General features: G+C 45.2%; 2 protein-coding genes across 2 annotated transcripts in view; both read right to left on the reverse strand.

The window, feature by feature from the left end:
* Positions 1 to 13,165, reverse strand: part of LOC132773408 (calcium-activated chloride channel regulator 1-like) — a 35,910-nt gene extending 22,745 nt beyond the window's left edge. Inside the window, exons 1-3 of the mRNA XM_067467093.1 lie at positions 13,010 to 13,165; positions 10,792 to 10,932; positions 4,101 to 4,251 (exon numbers count right to left, since the gene is read on the reverse strand). Coding sequence (XP_067323194.1) covers positions 4,101 to 4,251; positions 10,792 to 10,932; positions 13,010 to 13,165 — 448 coding nt within the window. The remainder of the gene's footprint in view (positions 1 to 4,100; positions 4,252 to 10,791; positions 10,933 to 13,009) is intronic.
* A 5,253-nt stretch (positions 13,166 to 18,418) lies between these two features.
* Positions 18,419 to 23,385, reverse strand: part of LOC137096825 (calcium-activated chloride channel regulator 1-like) — a 30,474-nt gene continuing 25,507 nt past the window's right edge. Inside the window, exons 13-14 of the mRNA XM_067467054.1 lie at positions 21,634 to 21,723; positions 18,419 to 18,813 (exon numbers count right to left, since the gene is read on the reverse strand). Coding sequence (XP_067323155.1) covers positions 18,419 to 18,813; positions 21,634 to 21,723 — 485 coding nt within the window. The remainder of the gene's footprint in view (positions 18,814 to 21,633; positions 21,724 to 23,385) is intronic.

Below are 23,385 nucleotides of genomic sequence, written 5' to 3' on the forward strand. Positions count from 1 at the left end.
GATGGAAGCTCAGTGTGCAGTCACACCCAAGCTGATTTACATGTCTGTTTCGCATTAACACATCCTAACTTTCTGTCAGCTTGAGGGATGCTGGATTGCCTTCCTGTTTGAGCAAGGAACCCCACAGAATCAATGTCCACGCTATTGTTTTCACGAAATGGTAACATTTTATTAACTGGTCCTGGGACTATGTCCACCCAGGCACTAACTTGACTTCCTCTCATATTTAAAATTTGAAGGGTAACTGGTTGTACCTGAAGCTGCCAGTTGTGGAAGGTTTCTGAGGAGAATATATGACAGTTTTCCTTGCTCGCTGTCTCTGGTATTGTGGCCTTTAGGGCACCCAATGCCCAAGGCGTTAATTAGTTAATGGCCAACTAATTATTGGTCTAGAAATTGACTTCAAATGGCTTGTCCAAGCCTGGATCTCACTGGGACCAACTGCAGACACTTCTTACTTCCAAGATTCCCTGGTGGTCTATGATCTAAAATGGCTCCCTTTCCTTAGGCAAAGGGGTGGACAAAATGGCTGATACAAACTCCACCCACATAAAACTAACATAAAAGTGACTACTCTAAAACTGTGCGTGAGAAAGCCTGACAAAGGAACTGGAACTTATACATTTCCAGCACACTCAGATTGGATGAGCCGGGCGCCCGTTGTAAGGGAACGAGACGAACACTCTCTGTGTGCCGAGGGGTGTCTCTTTTTTCCCTCTCCACTCTGGTAGCGTCAATGGCTCCTCCTGCTACAGAGCAGTGGTGATGGCGACAGGCTTAAGTCAAAGTGGGGCCAGAGAGGAGGAAAAGGAGGAAGAGAGGGGGATATTTGGGTGACTTCCTCAAGCAAAAGTGGGGGCTGGGGAGGGGGGCAGGAGCGTGTGCACGAGGCACAGGTGGCACAAGTGTCCCCTTCATCAACTGCCACTGAGGAGGAGGAAGAGGAAGGGTGGTAACAAAAAAATTGGTGTGGTTTGGGGGGAGGAATGGAATGGATTAAAAACATTTCAATTCATTCTGATGGGGAAATCTGATTTGACATACAAGCAAACTGAGTAATGAGCTTGGTCCCAGAACAAATTAAACCAATTTCTCATGGTATTATTGTACAAGGCTGGTGGATATGTCTGACTTTCATATGCCCTTTAACCTTTCTCCAGCCTTAGAGCCACAAGAACTCTTGGGTTGCAATTCCCATCATCACCAGTTCATATGGTGGATAAACAAAAAGGATCTCAATGCAGGGAAGAATCTCAATGTAGGCAGAAGCCTTTCCCTTCTTGTGACAATGCAGGGACTGAGACAAGGTTATATGATTTTAAACATATTTTGCCTGATGAAGAAACCGTTGGAATGTTGAAAGTGTGCATCATTGAACAATGGTTAATTAGCTCCTTCTCCCAAACTAGGCAAAAGTGTGAGAAAGAGTGATTATATGTGCTTGCAACAAGTTTGGATTCACTAGAGACCACAGATATGTAAATAATTGTACAACTATTTTTATACAAGTATAGCTGACCAATAGGATTCTAACCAATATATGTAGTCAAGGAAAGCAAAAGGAATTGTTTGATGACTTTAGATTAAGATGTGTCATGGAAACAGCATGTGCACTATATGGACACATTCTGTTCTTATCACAAAAGTGACCTCATCATATTAGCAAGGCAAAGCATCCTGTTTCACCTGACATCACATGGGGAAAGCGTCACCATTGTGGAGAGGCCCTGTACTAGCTCCGAGGGAGCTCCATTGGAGCCAGCAGAACAGGCGAAGCCTCTTGTGTTGAAAGTGAAGCATACAGCGACGTTTCCATTTCAGTTGGAGGAGGGCTTCCACAGGTAGCTCCTCTTCATCATCTGATAGGTGGCGTGCCCATCCAACTTCCAGCTGGAGTAGAAGAGTCGTAAGACAGAATTCTGTCTATCAATATCATGCTGAAACACCATGCTCCTAGCATCTCATGTGTGTGATGATAAGTTTGACCCAATTCTTGTTTTTTATATAGTTTGAAGACATATGACAAGGCAAATCCACTGGGCTTGAAGATTTATTTTATTTTATTTGCAGCTTGAAAATGTATTGAAGAATCAAATTATGGACTATTGCTAGTCCATGTTACATATAGGGCCCTTCCAGACAGAGCTTTATCCCAGGAGCATCCGCGTTTAAAACACACAGATGTTCCTGGAGCCCTGTCCACACTCACCCCAGAAAGCACACACTTTCTGGGCTGGGTGTACAGATGTTATTCTGGGACTGGCCCGGGAGAACATCTGGAGACTCTAAACCCCTCTCCAAAAGCCTTTAAAAATAAAAGTACTTACCAGCCTCCATTGGAGAGTTGCGGCAGTTCTCCTGGCATATATAAATGACACGCAAAGAGAAGGGGGGGGGGAAGGAGCAAATCCTTCCACTGCCACCCACCCCACCCCCCACCCCCCGTTCTCCTGGCGCATCATCTCTACATGGCAGGAGAGCTCCTGCAGCTCTCTGTTGGAGGTTGGTAAGTACTGTTATTTTTAAAAGGGGGGAGCACTTTTGGGGAGGACGTTGGGATTCTTCAATACTAACTTAGTCAGGAAAACTGTGGGAATGTTGTCTGGACTGCAGACCAGACACCGGAAGTAGTGGATTTATCCTGCACCTTCCAAGAAGGCACAGAATAAACCCACTATCTAATAAATTCGCCACAAACCAGGGTTTTCCTGGTTTATGGTGAATTAATTTGGAATTTCCAGGACGTCAACTGGACAGCCCCTTTTTAATTGCAGGAACTCCCACGTTAAAGGGGCTGTCTGGATGTGCCCTCAGTATCCTTTAGAATCGATCATGGGTCCTCAAACTAAGGCCCGAGGGCCGGATACGACCCTCCAAGTTCATTTACCTGGCCCTCGCTCAGGGTCAACCTAAGTCTGAAATGACTTGAAAGCACACAACAACAATAACAATCCTATCTCATCAGCCAAAATCAGGTCTGCACTTCCCATTGAAATATTAATAAGTTTATATTTGTTAAAATTGTTCTTGATTTTAATTGTTGTATTGTTTTAAGGGGTTTTTTTTTTTTGCACTACAAATAAGATATGTGCAGTGTGCATCAGCTGGACGGCATCTAATTGTGCCGGTCTGTACGCCACCCTGCATCGTCTTCAGGCTGAAATGGACGGATAAAAATGGCGTAAATTAAAAAATGATGTAAATAAATGTTTTTTTCAAATTATAATCCGGCCCTCCAACAGTTTGAGGAACTGTGACCTGGCCCTCTGTTTAAAAACTTTGAGGACCCCTGCTTTAGATAAAGGACTGAATGTTGGAAACGGCAACCTTCCAAGCCTGCACTAATTGTTTGAAAAATGTGTATGATTGTTAACTTATATTGTATGTACATTTTGGTTTGCCTATTTGACTGCACCTCTTTGGTGTGGGAGGGGCTTCAGACTCCATTTTGTATTTAGTGTGCTTTTAGATTGATGCAGTTTGTCTCTTTTCAGACTTCAGTGAGTCTATAGTTATGCAGTTTGGACTATATCTACAGGCTTAAAGACATTGGACTATGGACAAGTATGCTGAATATATACAAGAAGTTTGTTAGTACACCTGAGATACTATTTTTCACAAAAGACTACTTTGTTTTTGTCTTTTGAGTGCATATTTTGAAGAAGAGGTTTCAAGGGAGCGTATATCTTTTGGGTGATTACAACTGCAAATTCTACTTCAAAGAAATACCTATACTCTACTTGGCAGTTTAAAGACATGGTTCTTCGGTTTCACAGCTGAGTTACCTGTGTGTGCCATTACATGAATGATTATATCACATCACTTGTTCAAAGGGTTGACTTCTAACAAGGTCATGCTTTTCTCAGCTAGTGATTTTCAAAGGATGGTCTCCATGTTCATGGAAATTCACATTTGCCAAAAGGATGTAACATCATTTTTTACTTTTTCAATAAGGTTATGGTTCACTTACTCCCAATAGGTTCTGGAATTTCCAATAACTGTAAAATGAAATTGTGTTTTCATGGCTTTCCTCATTCTGTGATTTTTTTAAAAAAGGAACTTTGATTATAAGCATTTGTGCTTGAATTAAGAGATACTACCTCGTGACCCATAGATGCTGAGAAAATAGTTATCTGTCAGGAAGTCAGGGGTGAAATGAATGTAGCGTCCCTTTTGGCCACATCCTCCATACTGCAAAGTGTAAGGTTCATCTCCATATTTCTGGAAAGGTTCTGCCACTATGATATCAGCCTAAAATGAATAGAAACTGTTTTAGAGAGCACCATCAAAAGTAGATGTACAAGTAGAAGATGTCAAAGAGGAGGAGGAAGAAGACTATGATAACTATGAGCATTTGTTTAGAATTAAGTCTTGATGTGATCAGCTTATATCCAAATAAGAATCATAATGTTTGAACATAAGACGAGTCTTTCAAAATCAGGTTAAGGGTGTAAACAAAGCCAGAAACTTGTTTCATTTTAAAAGAATTAACTTTATTAAAAAGGTTTTAAAATTTACAGTAAATGATATGGAAGGAAACGGATTTTTGGAACATATGGGGTAAATTTGAGTTGATGAGTTAGTCCAGGTGGAGGTGGCACAAGAAAGGGGTAAGGGATAAGAGGGGAGGGGAGAGGAAATAAAACAAATTATACTTAAGTAGATAGAAGATTGTAACCGAAGTATAAAAATAATATGCCTTAAGCAGAGAAAGTTGTAAACCAGGTTTTGCTTTTTTTTTCATGTCAGAAGCGATTTGAGAAACTGCAAATTGCTTCTGGTATGAGAGAATTGGCCGTCTGCAACGACATTGCCTAGGGAACACCCGGATGTTTTACCATTCTGTGGGAGGCTTCTCTCATGTCCCCGCATGAGGAGCTGGAGCTGATAGATGGGAGCTCAACCCACTCCCTGGGTTCGAACCACCAACCTTTCGGTCAGAAGTCCTGCCCACACAAGGGTTTAACCCATTGCACCACCGGGGGCTCCTAAACTAGATGGGAAGCAACTTATTATTATGCTTATTCTTATTTTAGTTTAGCTACTACATAAATGTTTGCATTCTTAATTATTTTATGTATAAACTGTATTAAGACATCAACAATTTTTCTTTTCTTTAAAAAAATACAGTGTACTTTCCCAACTTAGATACTGTTCTCAAAATGGTTAATTGTATATGCTGTTGGAAAAAAATTAAAATTGAATAAGATACATTAAAAGTTTAAAAAGCGAAGTAAAAAAAGAAATATAGAGTAGAAACACAAAAAAAGGGGGGGGGGGACAAAAAGAAAGAAAGAAGAAAAGGAAAAAGCAGATGATCTCAGATCTATCCTCACCTAACCATAAGAAAACTACATTATTTATTTATTTATTTCTTGCATTTATTGACCGCCCCTCTCAGCCCGAGGGCGACTCGGGGCGGTGAACAACAACAAAAAGACAGTATACAGTGAGCCGTGACGATAACAAACCAGACAACTACAACATAACATATACTTATACTAAAAGTCCGCTTCGTCAAGTCCTGGGGTCATAGCCAAAATTCGTAGTCCTAGTTCATTCCATTGTCATTCAAATACACTCAGTTGAAGGCCTGCTCGAAGAGCCATGTTTTCAGGCCCCTACGAAAGGCCATCAAGGAGGGCGCCTGTCTAACTTCAGCAGGGAGGGTGTTCCACAGCCGGGGGGCCACCACCGAGAAGGCCCGCTCCCTCGTCCCCGCCAAACGTGCCTGTGAGGCAGGCGGGACCGAGAGAAGGGCCTCCCCGGATGATCTCAAGGCCCTCGTGGGCTCGTAGGCCGAGATGCGGTCTGCAAGGTATTTTGGGCCGGAACCGTTTAGGGCTTTGTAGGATAACACCAGCACCTTAAATTGGGCCCGGTAGCAAATCGGCAGCCAGTGGAGCTGGGACAGCAGGGGCGTTGTATGCTCTCTGCGTCCAGCTCCCGTTAACAACATGGCTGCCGCGCGCTGGACTAGCTGGAGCTTCCGGACCGTCTTCAAGGGCAGCCCCACGTAGAGAGCGTTGCAGTAGTCGAGGCGGGATGTGACCAAAGCGTGTACCACCGTGGCCAAGTCAGACTTCCCAAGATACGGGCGCAGCTGGCGCACGAGCCTAAGCTGTGCAAATGCTCCCCTGGTCACCGCTGAAACCTGGGGCTCCAGGCTCAGCGATGAGTCCAGGGTCACACCCAAGCTGCGAACCTGCGCCTTCAAGGGGAGTGCGACCCCGTCCAGCACAGGCTGTAACCCTATACCCTGTTCGGCCTTGCGACTGACCAGGAGTACCTCTGTCTTGTCTGGATTTAATTTCAGTTTGTTCGCCCTCATCCAGACCATTACAGCGGCCAGGCACCGGTTCAGGACTTCGACGGCCTCCTTAGTAGCAGGTGGGAAGGAGTGACAGAGTTGGACGTCATCTGCGTACAGGTGACACCGCACCCCGAAACTCCGGATGATCTCACCCAGCGGCTTCATGTAGATGTTAAACAGCAAGGGGGACAAGATGGAGCCCTGAGGAACGCCACAGGTCAACGGCTGCGGCGTTGAACAGGAGTCCCCCAGTAACACCTTCTGAGTACGACCCTCCAGAAATGACCGGAGCCACTGCAAGGCAGTGCCCCCGAGGCCCATCTCTGCAAGGCGCCCCAGAAGAATACCGTGGTCGACGGTATCGAAGGCCGCTGAGAGGTCCAGGAGCACCAACAGGGACACACTCCCCCTGTCTAGCTCCCGGCGCAGATCATCCACTAAGGCGACCAAGACCGTCTCGGTACCATGTCCCGGTCTGAAACCAGACTGTGCCGGATCCAGATAATCCGTGTCTCTCAAGAATACCTGGAGTTGTGAGGCCACCACGCTTTCCATGACTTTGCCCAAGAAGGGAAGATTAGAAACAGGCCGAAAGTTGTCCAATTTAGTGGGGTCAAGTGATGGTTTTTTCAACAGCGGCTTTATAACAGCCTGTTTTAGGCTCGCTGGAATCTTGCCTTCCCGAAGGGAGGCGTTAACCACCACTGTTACCCACTCGGCCAATCCCCCTCTGGCCTCCTTAAGAAGCCAGGATGGGCAGGGGTCTAGGATGGACGTGGTGGGTCTCATTCCTCCAAGTACCTTGTCCACATCCTCGGGTTTCACAAACTGAAAAGAATCCAACAAAATCTGACAAGCAGGTGCTTGTGTCACATCCACGGAGACTGCATCTAATGTGGCGTCCAGCCCGGAACGGATCAAAGCGACTTTGTCTGCAAAGAACCGAGCAAATGCTTCACAGCGCGTTGCCGAGTTGTCAGGGCTCCCACCAGTCGGGGGAGTTAAAAGGCCTCTGACAACCCGGGACAACTCCGCCGGACGGTTCTTTGCAGACGCAATAGTGGCCGCAAAGAAGGTTTTCTTTGCGGCTTTTATTGCCGCGGCATATGCCCTCAAAAAGGACACAAACCGTGCTCGGTTTGACTCGCTTGGGTCCGATCGCCACACGCTCTCTAGAACCCTCTTCCTTCGCTTCATCGCTGCCAGCTCCTCGGTGAACCAAGGGGCTGGTTTAGCTCGGTTACTTGAGAGGGGACGTTCCGGAGCGATCATGTCAATAGCCCTGGTCATCTCCCCATTCCAGAGAGTGACCAAGGCCTCGACATTGTCGCCTACCGCGGTGGCGGGAAACTCCCCAAGAGCCGTCAGGAATCCGTTCGGATCCATTAGCCTCCTGGGGCGGACCATCTTAATGGGTCCCCCACCCTTGCGGAGGTTAGGGGGCGCAGTGAGCCTAAATCTAATCAGGAAGTGGTCGGTCCACGGCAACGGAGAGATGGACAACTCCTCCACACCGCCACCCTGCTCCCATCCCTGGCAGAAAACCAAGTCCAATGTGTGTCCAGCACAGTGGGTGGGGCCAGTTATTTGTTGGGACAGCCCCATGGTTGCCATGGCGGACATGAAGTCCTGAGCCGCACCTGTGAGGGTTGCCTCGGCGTGGATGTTGAAGTCCCCCAGCACAAGAAGCCGTTGGGACTCCACCGCCAGGCTCGAGACCACCCCCGCTAGCTCAGGTAGGGAGACTGTAGTGCAGCGAGGTGGACGGTACACTAGCAGAATCCCTATTCTGTCCCGGTCACCCACCCTCAGGTGGACGCATTCAAAATTTGTGGTCTGCGGGATGGGGCTCCTGGTTAGATGGATGGTATCTCTATAGACCACTGCGACCCCGCCTCCCCGTCCTCCGGCTCTCGGTTGGTGTTGCACGGAGAAACCTGGAGGACAAAGCTGGGAGAGATTTACGCCCCCCGCTTCATCCAGCCAGGTCTCCGTGATGCACGCCAGATCTGCCCGCTCCTCCAGGATTAGGTCCTGAATCCAAGTTGTTTTCCCGTTGACAGACCTGGCGTTCAACAACACCACCTTCAAGCCAGAGGGCCCGCTCACCTGGTTACACCAAATTACCTTAGGAGACCTATTGGGAATAGTTAATTTGGAAAAGCGGTCCGAATCAGGCCGAATTCAAGGTCTCCTTCTCCCGCATCTCCTCCTTCCCACCACGACCTCTATGGGGGCCCCTCGGCTAGTGGAACACCTCCCCCCCTCCATGCCGCAGTTCTGAGCCATAAGAGTGCTTTCTCCTATGCTTGTTGTTAAGTTTATTGGTTCTTGCCAGCATCCCCCCTCCCCCTCCTCCCCCCTCCCTACCACACTCTCAATCCCAGGCTCCGGACTACCTCCTCCTCCTCTCCCACCCCCTCCCCCACACCAGAGCAACATAAGCAGTATCCAAAGGGGGGCAGGGGACCACATGGGTAGCAGTGATGCAGGTGGTAATATTGGTATAGCTAGTTCTTAAAGTGCAAGGGTTTCAGGAGCAGTCTGTCAGTGAGCGAGGATGATCGTAAATTTCTTAGCAGCAAAACACATTCAAAGGCACATTAATAAAGTGCTAGGTCTAAAGTGCTCTACTTAGCGATATAAAGTGCGGCACAGAGGGACAGGGCAGGGGTGAAAGTGCTGGTGCAATCTAGCAGCAGATGGCAGGCGCCTAGGTGTTCTAAATCGTTCTTATTGCAATGTTAACAGATGACAAACAATGACTATCGGAAAGTGCTAGTTGATATTATACGATATTAACTAAATATTGCTATGACCCCAGTGAGACTCTAATGAGACTCCAGACGGTTGGTGAACCAGCGGATAGGCTTCCGGAGTTGATAACTCGGGGGTGGGGCAGCACAGGTGGTTGGTCACACTTTGCTCAGTAAATAACAGCGAAGAAGCCTACTTCTTCTAATCTAATGGATCTAATGGAAAGGCTACGCAGCCGTGGCCAGTTCGAAATGGCGCTCAGTGAAATCGGGCTCGCCCAGGGTGGAACGGCTCAGTGGTCCGACAGCGGCCCAACAACCCAGCCGGCCCAGCGACGATGACTTTCCCACCGGCGGCGGTTGTGGAGGCCAGGAACATCCGGTCTCTACACCCAGCGACCGGCGGCGGACGGCGGCGGCGGATCGGCGGCGGTGGCTCAGCGGCGGCGGCCCAGCATCCGGCCTCTCCAATTTACAGCTGATGGTGGCGGTGGTTTGGCGGTCCAATAGACTGATGGGTGAGGCCAGGCAGCACTCGGCCTCTCCTTCGGACCAAGCCGCCTCGATGGTCAGCGGGGGCCAAGCAGCGACGGCGGTAATCCGGCTGGCCGAGCCCCCTCTAACGAGGGCTTGAGGCTTGGAGTTTTTCCGGCGGTTGTTCGGTCTCTGACCCCAGGGTGATGATGGTCTCGCCCCGAGTGGCAGCGGCGACGGCCTGGCGGCAAAGGTGGCTGACCACTCAGCAGCGGCCTGATGGTGAAAAGGCCGCGGCAGCGGCCTAATTGCAGTTGCGGCCTAGCCCCTGTAGAGGGCGGCCACTGCAATTGCGGCCTAGCCCCTGTAGAGGGCGATGGTTTCGTCTGGGTGGCGGCGGCCGCGGCCTAGCGTTGATGTCGGCCGCGGCAACGGTCGCGGCCTGTTAGTAGTGGTGGGGGCCGCGGCAGCTGGTGGCTGCGGACCCGCCTGGTGGCTGCGGACCCGCGGCGGCTTGGCGATGGGCTGGCCGGCTCAGCGAAGGACCGGTGGGGCCCGGTGGTGCTCCCAGCCAGCTGCAGGCCCGCCGCGGGGCGGCGACGATCTCCTCCAGGCGGCGGAGGCAGCGGCCCAGCGATGGTGTCGGCCGCGGCCCGGTCGCAATGGCGGCCGCGGCACCTGCGACGGCGGCGGCGGCCCAGCGTCGGCCGCGGCCTAGTAGCGATGGTCTGGCCGGTCTGGCCGGCCTGATGGTGGTCCGGCGGCTGCAACAGTGGCGGCCCGGCGGCGTCCGGCCTCCACAGTGGGCGGCGGCGACCCCCCTCCGGATGGCGACCCAGCGATGATGGCGGCCGCGGCTCATAAACTTCTTGTGTCCAAGATACTTTTTGGACAACTGTAAATACGATTTGAAAGCTACTGGTACTTCTCCACTGTTCCCCATTTTACCTTAGCAACTGATCTTTAGAGGCACATGGAAGTTATCTTTGGTTGTTATGGCTTCAAATATGCATGTTATCAATACTCTATTAACTGATCTGATGGATCCTTCTTTAAAGCTGTTATCACATCCATAATGACTTTACAGTATATTGTGCATAACCCAATTCTCTCCATATTTACTGTAAAGAAAGTCCCCCTGCAATAATTCTATCTATAATTCTTTGCTTTTTATGCTGCCTTTCCCTAATATAGAGACAACAAAAGTGGGGGAAATGCATTTAGACTGAAAGCATGCTTCCCACTTACATGTTCATAGGATTCTCTGGTTGCCCTTTTATATTCAGGTTTGGATGCCCATGTTGAAGGTATTACAATTTTTATAGTCCTGAAATAAAACCTCCGTTGTGAAGCACCATAGAGATAAGAAGAAGCCTCTTCAAACATTTCCTAACAACAGATAGGGAGGGAAGGTTGTAGAGTGAATCACATCTTTGCATCTCAGCCTTCTAATAGATCCCCTTTAACTTTGACAATACAAAAAATTACACATTGCTGTCCCTGGTATCATGAAAATCGATGTGAAGGAACCATTTCTGATAGAAGCACAGGTAAGGGGAATAAAACCAGTCATTTCAGGACTCATAGCTATTTCTACCTTCCCAACTTAAAGTATGGTGCATATGTACATACACGTTCTTAAAAATGTCTACAGTGGAAATCTGTTGTCGAAGGCTTTCATGACCGGAATCACTGGGTTGCTGTGAGTTTTATGGGCTGTATGGTCATGTTCCAGAATTATTCTCGCCTGATATTTCGTCCACATCTATGGCAGGCATCCTCAAACATTGAGGGGTCTGTTGGAAACTAGGCAAGTGAGGTTTACTGTGTATATCTGTGGGATGTATATTGGGTGTCATTTTGGATTCACAGCTGACAATGGAAACTCAGGTCGCTGCTGCCAGCAAACAGGCCTTTTTCCATCTACGACAAGCGAGGTAATTGGCACCCTACCTATCTGATGAGGCTCTGGCAACAGTCATCCATGCCACGGTCACGTCTAGGCTGGACTATTGCAACACCCTGTATGTTGGCCTTTCGATGTCTACGACCCGAAAGCTCTGTATTGTTCAGAATGCGGCAACCGGGCTACTCACAAGAACACCCATGAAATGCCATATAACACCAGTGTTGCGGCATTTGCATTGGCTTCCAACGGATTACCGTGTTCTATATAAGATGCTAGTTCTGACCTTTAAAATTCTTTACAGCCAGGGTCCATCGTATCTTAGGGACCGTCTCTCATTCTCCCATCATCGGAGGTCGCAACAACCATCCCAACGGGACTTACTTTATATACCGGGTCCTAGAGAAGTGCACTTGGAAAGGACCAGACGCAGAACTTTTTCTCTTTCTGCCCCTGCCTTATGGAATTCCTTGCCGCCCTATATGAGAGCCATGTGTGAGTTAGGGCCTTTTACCCTAGCACTTAAGACCTGGCTTTTTACTAGAGCTTTTGATCTATGTTAATTTTATCAATATCGGTATGTATGTATTTTTATCCTTTACAATTTTAGCTTGCAAACTGCCTAGAGCAGTGGTTCTCAACCTTGGGTCCCCAGATGTTTTTGGCCTACAACTCCCAGAAATCCCAGCCAGTTTACCAGCTGTTAGGATTTCTGGGAATTGTAGGCCAAAAACATCTGGGGACCCCAGGTTGAGAACCACTGGCCTAGAGCTTCTTGGATGGAGGGCGATTAATAAGTAATTAAATGATGATGATGATGATGATGAATGTCCAGGATGGAAGAAAGAGCTCTTGTCTGCTTGAGGCAAGAGTGAATGTTGCAAATGGTCACCTTGATTAGCATTTAACTGCCTTGCAGCTTCAAAGCCTGGCTGATTGGTGCCTGGGGGTGCTGGGGGGGTGTTAGCTGACCCTGATTGATTCTTGTCTGGAATACCACTGCTTTTTGAATGTCGCTCTTTATTTACTGTCCTGGTTTTAGAGGGTTTTTTTTTACAGTGGGACATTTATAAAGCTGATTTTCAACCAAGGTGGAAGGAGGTCAAAGAATACATTAAAGCTGAGCTACCACCCATCTTTGCTAACCATTTAATGTAGTTTTAAACCAATGTTGAAGAAAGCAATGTCACTGTGCCAATGATTACATAGGAAATCCTGAAATTAGTTTCAGTCCTGGATGGCGATGCCTCCCACAGGTGTGCATTAAGGGCTTTCTTTTGTGGGTGTTTGTTCAAATGGTCAGTATAGATGGGGCCTCTGTTACCACATCTAGGCAGCGAGGAAGGGACCTATGAGAGGATTTACAACCTAAAACACCCATCTATGGCCACCGAATCTTGTGAATCTCCAAAATAATATATAATAATTATAATAATAATAATAATAATAATAATAATAATAATAATAATTGCCCTTTTCTCCTTGTGGTTCCAGTTAGCTAAAGTCACCAATGGCTACGCTACTACAAATCACTACATCAACAAAATATCGTGGTCTCACCTTTATGCTACTAATGATTCTGCCGCTTTCCGGGATGCTAGGGTGAATGCCAATCACGACATCTTCATATCCACCATTGCGGAGCTTTATAAGGCTCCCTTTCACTCCATGGAGCAGAAGCAATGCCGTGAATAGGTGCCACCCTTTCTGCGCCATCTTTGCTTTGTGCCAGGCTGTATCTCGGGCAGAAATGGTGGCACAGAGGGGTAACCGATATCACTGTGTGTGTGTGTGTGTAAACAAAGACAAAAAGAAACCCTCTGTTACGTTTAACCGGTGTTTTATGACAGGCTTTGTTCTGCCGACAACGTCCAGGCGCTTGCTCCTGTCAGAAATAAACCTGTCACCAGTCCTTAAGAATACTTCTTAGGGAGAGGAAGAGAAGGCCTCCGCCTCCCTTGGGTGCTTTGGAGCGGCCCTGAGGCAGGCTTGTCAAGGCCGGCCTTGTCTCCTTGCTCCATGAGGCAGATCCTCCATCTCTCCTCTGGTTTGCCGCCAATCGCTATGTTGCTGAGGGGATTGGGGCATGGGTAGGCCTTGCAGCCTCAGCAGCCCCTGCTTGCCCTATTGGGAGGACTGTGGGGAGCCTCGGGTCTTGCAGGCCTCTCTAGGCCCCTCCTAGGCCTGCTGCCTTCACAATGGGCCCCGTCCTGCCTGTCCTCCTGTTTCCCAGCTTGAGAGTTTCTACAAAAAGACTTCTAGGAATATATACCTAGGATGCATCTATACCAGGCATGGGCAAACTTTGGCCCTTCTGGCTTTTGGGACTTCAACTGGGAGAAATCATAGGGAGGAAGGGGCAAGCTTGTTTTCTGCTGCCCTGGAGACTAGGGCGCGGAACAATGGCTCCAAACTACAAGAAAGGAGATTCCATCTGAACATGAGGAAGACCTTCCTGACTGTGAGAGCCGTTCAGCAGTGGAACTCTCTGCCCTGAGGTGTTGTGGAGGCTCCTTCTTTGGAAGCTTTTAAACAGAGGCTGGATGGCCATCTGTCGGGGGTGCTTTGAATGTGATTTTCCAGCTTCGTGGCAGGGGGTTGGACTGGGTGGCCCATGAGGACGCTTTGAACTCTATGATTCTATGATGAATTATGTTACTCTGTAGAAAACTACAGAAAGATTCTTTCTGCACTATGATACATATTGGGAAACAGTATGCAACTTGCAGTTTCTCAAGTCTTCCTGTGGATAATAAATTTATGACATTAAAGATGTTTTGACACCTAAGGCAATTCCTTTCACTATTACACTCATACATACAAAACTCCACAACCCCCCAACGAAACTGTACCAAAATTGCCATGCCCATAACACAACCCACAAGGTACAAACATATCTACTCAAAATGAAAAACAACACAACAACACACTCACAAAACGGCAAAACAACAAAACTCAAAAAAACCCAACGAAACTTAACCAAAATTCCCATGCCCATAACACAACCCACAAGGTACAAACATATCTACTCAAAATGAAAAACAACACAACAACACACTCACAAAACGGCAAAACAACAAAACTCAAAAAAACCCAACGAAACTTAACCAAAATTCCCATGCCCATAACACAACCCACAAGGTACAAACATATCTACTCAAAATGAAAAACAACACAACAACACACTCACAAAACGGAAAAACAACAAAACTCACAAACCCCCCAACGAAACTTAACCAAAATTCCCATGCCCATAACACAACCCATAAGGTACAAACATATCTACTCAAAATGAAAAACAACACAACAACACACTCATAAAATGGCAAAACAACTGAGCATGCGCATTGGTGCCCAGCCGCAAGTTCCCTGGCGCGTGCACACAGTTCCCTCTGCGGAAGCCATGCCCACTCCAAGCCCCGCCGCGCCGCTTCCCGCACACACACACCCTGCCGCACGCACACGCACAACCCTACACTCCATCACTCCCCCCGCCGCACACACACACGCAACCCCACGCTCCATCACTTCCCCCACCGCCACACACACACGCGCAACCCCACTCCCCCCTGCTGCCGCACACACACGCAACCCTATGCTCCATCACTCCCCCCACCGCCACACACACACGCACAACCCCACTCCCCCCCCGCTGCCGCACACACACACACAACCTCATGCTCCATCACTCGCCTGCCCCAATCTTACCTCCTTTTACTTCACGCCACGTCCAAACCCCACCCTGCCCCTTCCCGCCCTGTCAAAATCCAGGAAAGACAGGAAGGAAGGAAAGAAGGAAAGAAAAAGGGGAATGAAGGAAGGAAAGAGGGAGTGAAGGAAGGGGGAAGATGTAGAGAAAGAGGGAGGGAAGGAAAGAAGGAAAGAGAGAAGGATGAAAAGAGACCAGAAGAGAAAGAAAAAGGGGGAAGGAAGGAAGGAAGGAGAGAAGAAAAGAAAAAAGGGAATGAAGGAAGGAAAAAGGGAGTGAAGGAAGGGGGAAGATGTAGAGAAAGAGGGAGGGAAGGAAAGAAGGAAAGAGAGAAGGAAGAAAAGAGACCAGAAGAGAAAGAAAAAGGGGGAAGGAAGGAAAGAGATAGAGAAGGAAGAGGAGAAGGAAAGATGGGAGGGAAGGAAGGAAGGAGGGAAAGGAGAGAAAGAGGGAAGGTTGGCCACAGCAACGCGTGGCGGGTAAAGGTTGTTATTTCTATGATTATTATGATGCTATTATTCCTATGAGACCCTTTTAGGGGGAATGGGAGAGGTGTCAGGTCCCAGAGGCAATGCATTGCATTATTGTTATTGTTATGATGGTGGTGAAATAAAAGGAAATAAAAAGAGAAAGAAGGAAGCAAACAGGGAGGGAAGAAAGGCAAAGGAAGGAAAGGGGAGGGAATGAAGGAAAGAGAGAAGGATGAAACCAAGTAGTGAAAGAAGGAAAGAAAGAAAGAAAGAAAGAAAGAGGTAGAGAAGGAAGAAAGGAGAGAAAGGGGGAGGAAAAGGGGGAAGGAAGAGGTAGGTACCTCTCTTTCATAATAGTCCAGATATCTACCTCAACTTTGATAAGTTTTACTATAGGCCACAGCAACGCGTGGCAGGGCACAGCTAGTCTTGTATAATTTTGATGTGTTTGTATTCATTTGAGGCATTGAATATTTGTTTTGTGTCTGTAAACCACCCTGAGTCCTTTCCAGGAGAGAGAGCGGTCTAGAAATAAAATTTTATTATTATATTCTTATTATGTGATGACTTTTTTAATGGAAACCTTTACCTGGCTATTCTTTCCACTGGTAGAAAAGCAAGTCTTTATAAACTTCCTTATGAAGACTTTATTTCCCTTGCATCTGTCTCATTCTTAAGTTATTAGAGTTCTCCTCTGTATTCAGAAGATATAAAAATATTTCTCTAATGTCATGGTGCTGTTACTTTACACTTCAGCATCAAATGTTATTGCATGTTCTGGAAAGGGATGGTAGGGCAATAAGGAATGCCACTTTGACACATGCTATGCTGTGATTGTATATTCAAAATAAAGTGTGAGTCCATCCTCAAACTTTTATTTAAATAAAAATGTAATGTTCGTTTGTGGGATTAAGAGAACTCAAAAACCTCTGGATGAATTGACACCAAATTTGAACACAAGACACCAACTAAAGCAATGTATGTCCTTCACTCAAAAAAACAAACACAATTTAACCGGAAAGAACTTAAGCCCCCACAAACCTATATTGGATAGACCACATCAGCTCTAGATTATTAAATATGGTTTTCTGTGGGTGAGCAGATGGCGACTACTGGACACCATATGTTCTATCAGAAACTAGGGCTGATGTGGTCTATCCAATGGTCGTTTCTGAATCAGCACCCCAAATAACCAAACCAAATCTAAAGTTGACCAAAAACTGATTCATAACCCTTTTGGTACTAATGTTGGAGAGTGGTCCCTGGTCAAAGGGGTCCCACTGGGAACCACTGGTGTAGATGCACCCTAGGGTTTGGAAGGCAACTGAGAAGAAACTAGACAAGATCCCGAAGTGCAAAGTATATCATTGAATAGTAAAGTTAGAACTGCCCATGCCATTATATTCCTAATTTTTATGTATGGTTGTGCTAATGCTGTGATTCAAATTTCTGTTTGATAAAAAGAGGGTGAGACAAAATGACCCATGGGGCCCTATTTGGAGAAGAAAGCACCAAGAGACAATTTAGAAAGTTCAAAGAGGACCATCAAGGCAATTATGAAAGCACAGAAATGTATGAGCAAAGAAACCTGAAAGAACTTCTAAAAAGACATCCCTTCCTGGGTCTGATACAAAAGCGGTTAGGAAAAAAACAAAAAACATTTCATTACATACCAGTATTCATGCTTAATTTTATAGTCATTTCTTGTTATATGGATTTTTTCCTGATGAATATATATAGTGGGGTTGTTCTATAATGATACAGTGCTATTTTTCATAGCCAACCAACAGATCTTTTATGTAAATACACAAGGCTATAAATTCCTGTTCAAGTTGCTATACTTTGGAAAGAACAGAACTTTATAAAATTATTTTCCATTCTGCAGAATGTTCACTTCAACAGTTGTAAAAGCTTATAGAAGATGGCTAAAAGGACAACCATATGAGTCCTGGAGCAAATCAAGCCTGAACTCTCCCCAGAAACCAAGATGACCAAACTGGGACTGCCGTACTTTGGCCATATCACGAGAAGACATCACTAGGAAAGACAATGATGTTTGGTAAATTAGTAGGCAATAGAAAAAAGAAGACGGCCACATTACATGTGGATAGATTCAGTTAAGGAAACCATGGCCCAGAGTATGCAAAACTTGACTGGAGCCAATGATAATAGGGTGACTTGGAGGCTGTCATTCATAGGGTTGCCACGAATCCAAGTTGACAATAACAACGTAAAATTCTGGTTCCTGTGTCACTGAATGGGATGCACATAAGCTGTATGAGGGGAAATAAAAACTTCCAATAGAAAGAAGATCACAATGAAATAGGACACTAAATATATTATTAAATCAATCACAATGTTCATCACAATCTAGCAGCTAGTACTTGAATGATATCTTGTCACCAAAACCAGAGTTTGCATAAATAAATTTGCATCAAAGATATTAATAGAGTGGAGAAATTGTAACTATCTCACATTGATATGCTAAATAACTTTAATAGCAAACCCAAAAGTCAGGGAACAAATAAATATAACATGTCTTGACCCCCTTGGCATTATTTCATTGAATGATGAAACGTAATTCACAAAATTAATTAGTAGTTTATTCTTGTAACTTTGAAGAATTTTTTTTCCCAACAATTCTTAAAACAGATTCATTTTTTCCCTTTATTTTTTCTTTTTAGTCTAAAAATAGGAAAAACTTTATGTCTAGGTGGTGCACAATATATGAAGAACCACCAATGGAAGGGAAACATGTAGTGTTCAATTAACATTTTAACTGGACGCAGTTTAATCCATGCTATCAACACTCTCACGACGACTTTTTTTCCACTTATGTAAAACATATAATGTTATGCCAGCAATAACACACAATACAGCAACACATACTATGATCACAGAGGCACGTGAGGAAGTAGGAGTAGGAGGCGCTGCACGAAGGAGCAGAGTGGCCCTTGCAATATTGGATACTTCCCCAATATTGTTGTTTTCATCAATGGCACGAATGGCAAAGTAGAGTAAGGTGCCATTTTCTTTTGTGAGATCATCTGGCTTGTACCGAAAGGTCTGTTTGACTCCAGAAAATTCAGGTATCAGAGCAGAAGTGTCCAAAGAAGTGGCACTAGGAAAGTTAATCTCTACTAAGTCCAATGGGTTTGAACTGACTTTTATTTCATATCTGTCAGCTGAAAAACATGGGAGAGATGACACATTCACATTAGGCTACATGAACTAAATCGTGACTCTAAATCCGAGGTGTCAAACTTGTGGCCCTCCAGATGTTTGGGCCTTCAACTCCCAGAAGTCCTGGCCACTTTATCCAATTGCCAACACATCTGGAGGGCCACAAGTCTGACACCACTGCTCTAAGCAAGCTGTGAAATAATAGTAGTACTGTATTTCCCAAAAAATAAGACCGGGTCTTATATTAATTTTTGCTCCAAAAGATTAGGGCTTATTTTCAGGGGATAGCTTTCTTTTTCGTGTACACCAATCTACCTTTATTCATGTCCAACAATCTATATTCATGTCACTTTCTTCTGGAACATAGTTGTAATATTCTAGCAATAATATCTATATTGAATTTTATATAATAATAATATTTTATAATTCAATTTGTCTCTTGTGTGTTGCAATGGATGTACTACAGTAATTGGCAATTTTAACTGGATCTTATTTTTTGGGGTAGGGCATATTTTCAGGGAAACAGGGTAGTAGTTTCCCTGCAAGCCCTTAAAATAAAACTTACCGGGCTGTCATAACTCCTCCCTAGAAGGCCTCCTGGAGTGTAGAAATGATGTGCCAGGAGTTTGGGGGGGGGGGGTTGGTCGTGTCAAGAACCACTTGAGAAATTGCAAGTCGCTTCTGGTGTGAGAAAATTGGTCGTCTGCAACAACGTTGCCCAGGAGACACCCAGATGTTTTGATGTTTTCTCATCCTGTGGGAGGCTTCTCTCATGCATGCCAGGAGATGGGGAACCAGGAGCGATTTCGGGCCCCCAGCTTCCTGGCACGTCATTTCTTTACCCAAAGAAATGAGATGGGAAATGGGGACTGATCCCTGGATAGTCACAAGATTACCCGTGAGTGAGTCCCAACAGGTCCCATTCCCCATTAGACCCAGGTCTTTAAGGAAGGCCTGGGTCTAATGCAGTATCAAATTCATTTGGGATAAAGCAGGGTTTACCTGCTTTGTCCCGAATTAACTCTCTTTTACTGGAGGGGTCATTTGGATGACCCCAGTAAAAGTCTGACAGGGCCCGCATTTTGGGCCCTGTCTGGAAGGGCTCCAGGTCTCCATTCAGATGGAAATGATTTTGTTGTTGTGGAATCGACCTATATCTACCTCTGGCTAACATGTTCTCTAACTGTGAATTCAGGAGACACCACCATGCAGCATAAAGAAAATGCACCCAGACAGCCAAACAATAGTAACAAATGCCTCAAAAAGAAAGAATGAAAGACGAGAACCCTGAATTTAACTGTGGGATGGAACCACTTTGCCATCTACTAAAACAAGTGAGGGCATTGTTAGCAGGTCTGAAGGACTATAATTTTTGTCAAAGGAACCCACCATAAGGTGCAAACCTCCTCACCCCTACCTAATTGTCAAAGAACACTGAAAACCAAAGCCAAAAATTCTGTTTCAGAAATAGTTCTTTTCAGCTTTAACATAATTGCCTCTTCTATTACCAGAAAACCATAACTACTAGAGTACAATTTTCTTTATTTTACTTAAAATTTTAGTTTTGTGTATGTGTGTGGTACTAGTGTTGATGGGTTGTTCATCCCCATCCCACAGTAAATCCAACTTTCCTTGCAAGTAACACTGGACCAACTTGAAGATTGATATCTATTACATTATTATTGTTGTTGTTGTTGTTGTTGTTATAATAACAATTATCATCATTACCATCATCACCGTCATCATCTGACTTTCTCTCTCTCTCTCTCTCTCTCTCTCTCTCTCTCTCTCTCAAAAAAAGAGATCCACAGTGGCTCACAATAATACCAAGGCCAGGCAGCCCCCAAGTGTGAGACAACAGAAAGTGAGAGAAATGTACACCTCAGAAGGGAAATTCACTCCTGAAAGAGTTATCATGGGGAAAACGTGTCTCCACTGAAGCTTTATCACCAATCTTTGTTTCCACAACAAGCTATCTTTTTCAAAATCCAATTCCCACAGGGACAGAAAGTGGGGTGAAATCTTCTCAAGAGGGGCACAGACAGCAAAACAAACATCACATGGGTGTTAACTCTTCCCTATGCTATCCAAAAGCCTTTGTGTGTGTGTGCGTGTGTATGTATTTGTCTGGAGTTACACTTAAAAATATAACTGTTCCGACCTATATACAAATTCAACTCAAGAACAAACCCACAGAACCTATCTTGTTGATAATTTGGGGACTGCCTGTACATTACAGCTAAAACTTAAAAATTTCAGTTAAAACTACAGCAACATTATAATACTACTCTTAATGTTAAGGAAATTGGATAATTAATGTTAATAGAACTAAAAACAGTATTTCCTCTTTATACTGCAGAAAAGTCAATCTGTTGAACTGATGGGCTCATAAGTTCAACCGTTCAAATCAGAATTGTACATACCTTGTCCAAAATCATAATCATCCCCAGGGGCTGTCCAAGTCAAGACGAATTCCTCATCCTCATTGTATATTACTTCAAGGTCGGTGATTTTATTTGGTGGAAAGACATCTATGTATGTTCCTCCGCCACCTCCTCCTCCTCCGCCACCTCCTCCTCCTCCGCCACCTCCTCCACCACCTCCTCCTCCACCACCTCCTCCGCCACCTCCTCCGCCGCCACCTCCTCCTCCACCACCTCCTCCTCCTCCACTACCTCCTCCTCTTCCAGGAGTAACACCTCCTCCTCCAGGAGGAACAACTCCTCCTCCAGGAGGAAAACCTCCTCCTCCAGGAGGAACAACTCCTCCTCCAGGAGGAACACCTCCTCCTCCAGGAGGAGCACCTGTTAGAATAAAACTACCTCCTGATATTACTCTGGCAAAATTTCCTAGGCCGGGAGTGGGTGCCGTATCATTAATTACAGGTCTTGGTGGATTCAGACTCACTGCACCTGTGTGAAAAAAATGGAAAAACCTTCATTTTTGTGCTTGATTATTTCCTTTCATGAATTTTTTTGGATAATGCCAGTTCTGTAAATGCGAACTTTTGTTATATTTTGCCTCCCTGCCAAAATGTTGATTCTTCAAAAGCATTACTAATGATAATGATGAACTAGTCTTATATCTTATGATTGAATATGTTATTATACATTTATTTCCCACATACTTAAAATGTCAGAACAAATGCTACTGCTCCTTTCATTTTTGTAAAATATTTGAAGCTGTGAATCTCCACATGATGAGAAGTTTCTATGGAAGTAGAAGATGACTGGAAATCAATTTAAAAACACATGCAGAACCACTGAACCTCTTAAATAAGTCCATGACTATAACATGTCAAGCTTATTTCCAAAAGTATGTGTAATCCTGCATATCTTTTGCACTCTTCTAGTGGCTGTAGCTGAAACATTCATTTAGCTATATTGCTCACGTTAAAAATGTTCTCAGGTAACTGTGCACCAAGAACTCCCCAAAAATTTGGGAACCCTTGCTCAAACCTTGCAACCCCCCCCCCCCCAAAATTTGGATAAAAGAACTAAAAGATTTGCTAACAGAGACACTCAAAAACAGTGATAAACGTGTCATGAAATATAGTATGATGATTAGTCAGAAGTATTAAGTTTTCATGCAGCAATACTAAAAATGTTTTATTTATTTTCATTTTAGTTTGTGAAAAAATATTTTAAAATGAACTTCTCATTTACCCCATTCTGATAAATGTTTCTCCTTTATTATCCATTTTAAACCTAAGTCACTGAAAACCATTTTTAATAGAGATAACATTTGGCTTAAACGGGTTTTGTGCAGAGGCAATTACAAGCAGGTCCCCAGGTGATGAACATCTGACTTAGGTATACCTGACCTTGTATACCAATGGGCCTGTCTCTTCCTCACTGCCACAAAATCTCCGTGCTGAGTGAAAGCTTGTCTGTAACTTTCCCTCCTTTTCCTTTCCTTTGTGTCTGTATCTCTCCCCTTCTTCCATTTCTTCATGTCTGTTTCTCTCCCTACCTTTTTCCTTTGTGTCTGTATCTTTCCCATTTCACCATTTCCTTCATGTCTGTATCTCTCCCCACTATTCCCTTCCCTTCGTGTCTGTATCTCTCGCCTCTTTTCCCTTTCCTTCATGTCTGCATCTTTCCTCCATTTCCTTTCCTTCATGTCTAACACCGATTTAATTGTCTGGGCTCAATGCTATGCAATCCTGGGATTCTGTAACATTGAACCAGGGCAGTTAAATTCATTTTACAATATGATGTACCTCAAGGAAGCTGAGGCCAAAGGCACTTCCAGACAGCATCAAAATGCAGGACAAATAAGTGGAACAAAAAATCACAGAACCTGACAGCAAGTCCAAACACAGACCTGTCGGTCCCAGTAAATGGTCCTCCGCTGTCTTGACACCTTTGTTTGTAGCAGATTTTAGAAATCTGAAATGTGGATGGAGATATCCAGTGTAAGTTTTTTTTAAAAAAAAAATGATTCTCCAAGATGCTCTGGACCTCATATGTGCTCATGCAGATATCGCAATGTACACACAAGCAAATTTCTTATTATTTCTCTTCATCCAATGTAATTTCAAACTCTGATTAATTTCATAAAGATCAGAACAA

The sequence above is a fragment of the Anolis sagrei genome, chromosome 4 (genome assembly GCF_037176765.1).
Source record: "Anolis sagrei isolate rAnoSag1 chromosome 4, rAnoSag1.mat, whole genome shotgun sequence".
Classification (NCBI taxonomy): Eukaryota; Metazoa; Chordata; class Lepidosauria; order Squamata; family Dactyloidae; genus Anolis; species Anolis sagrei.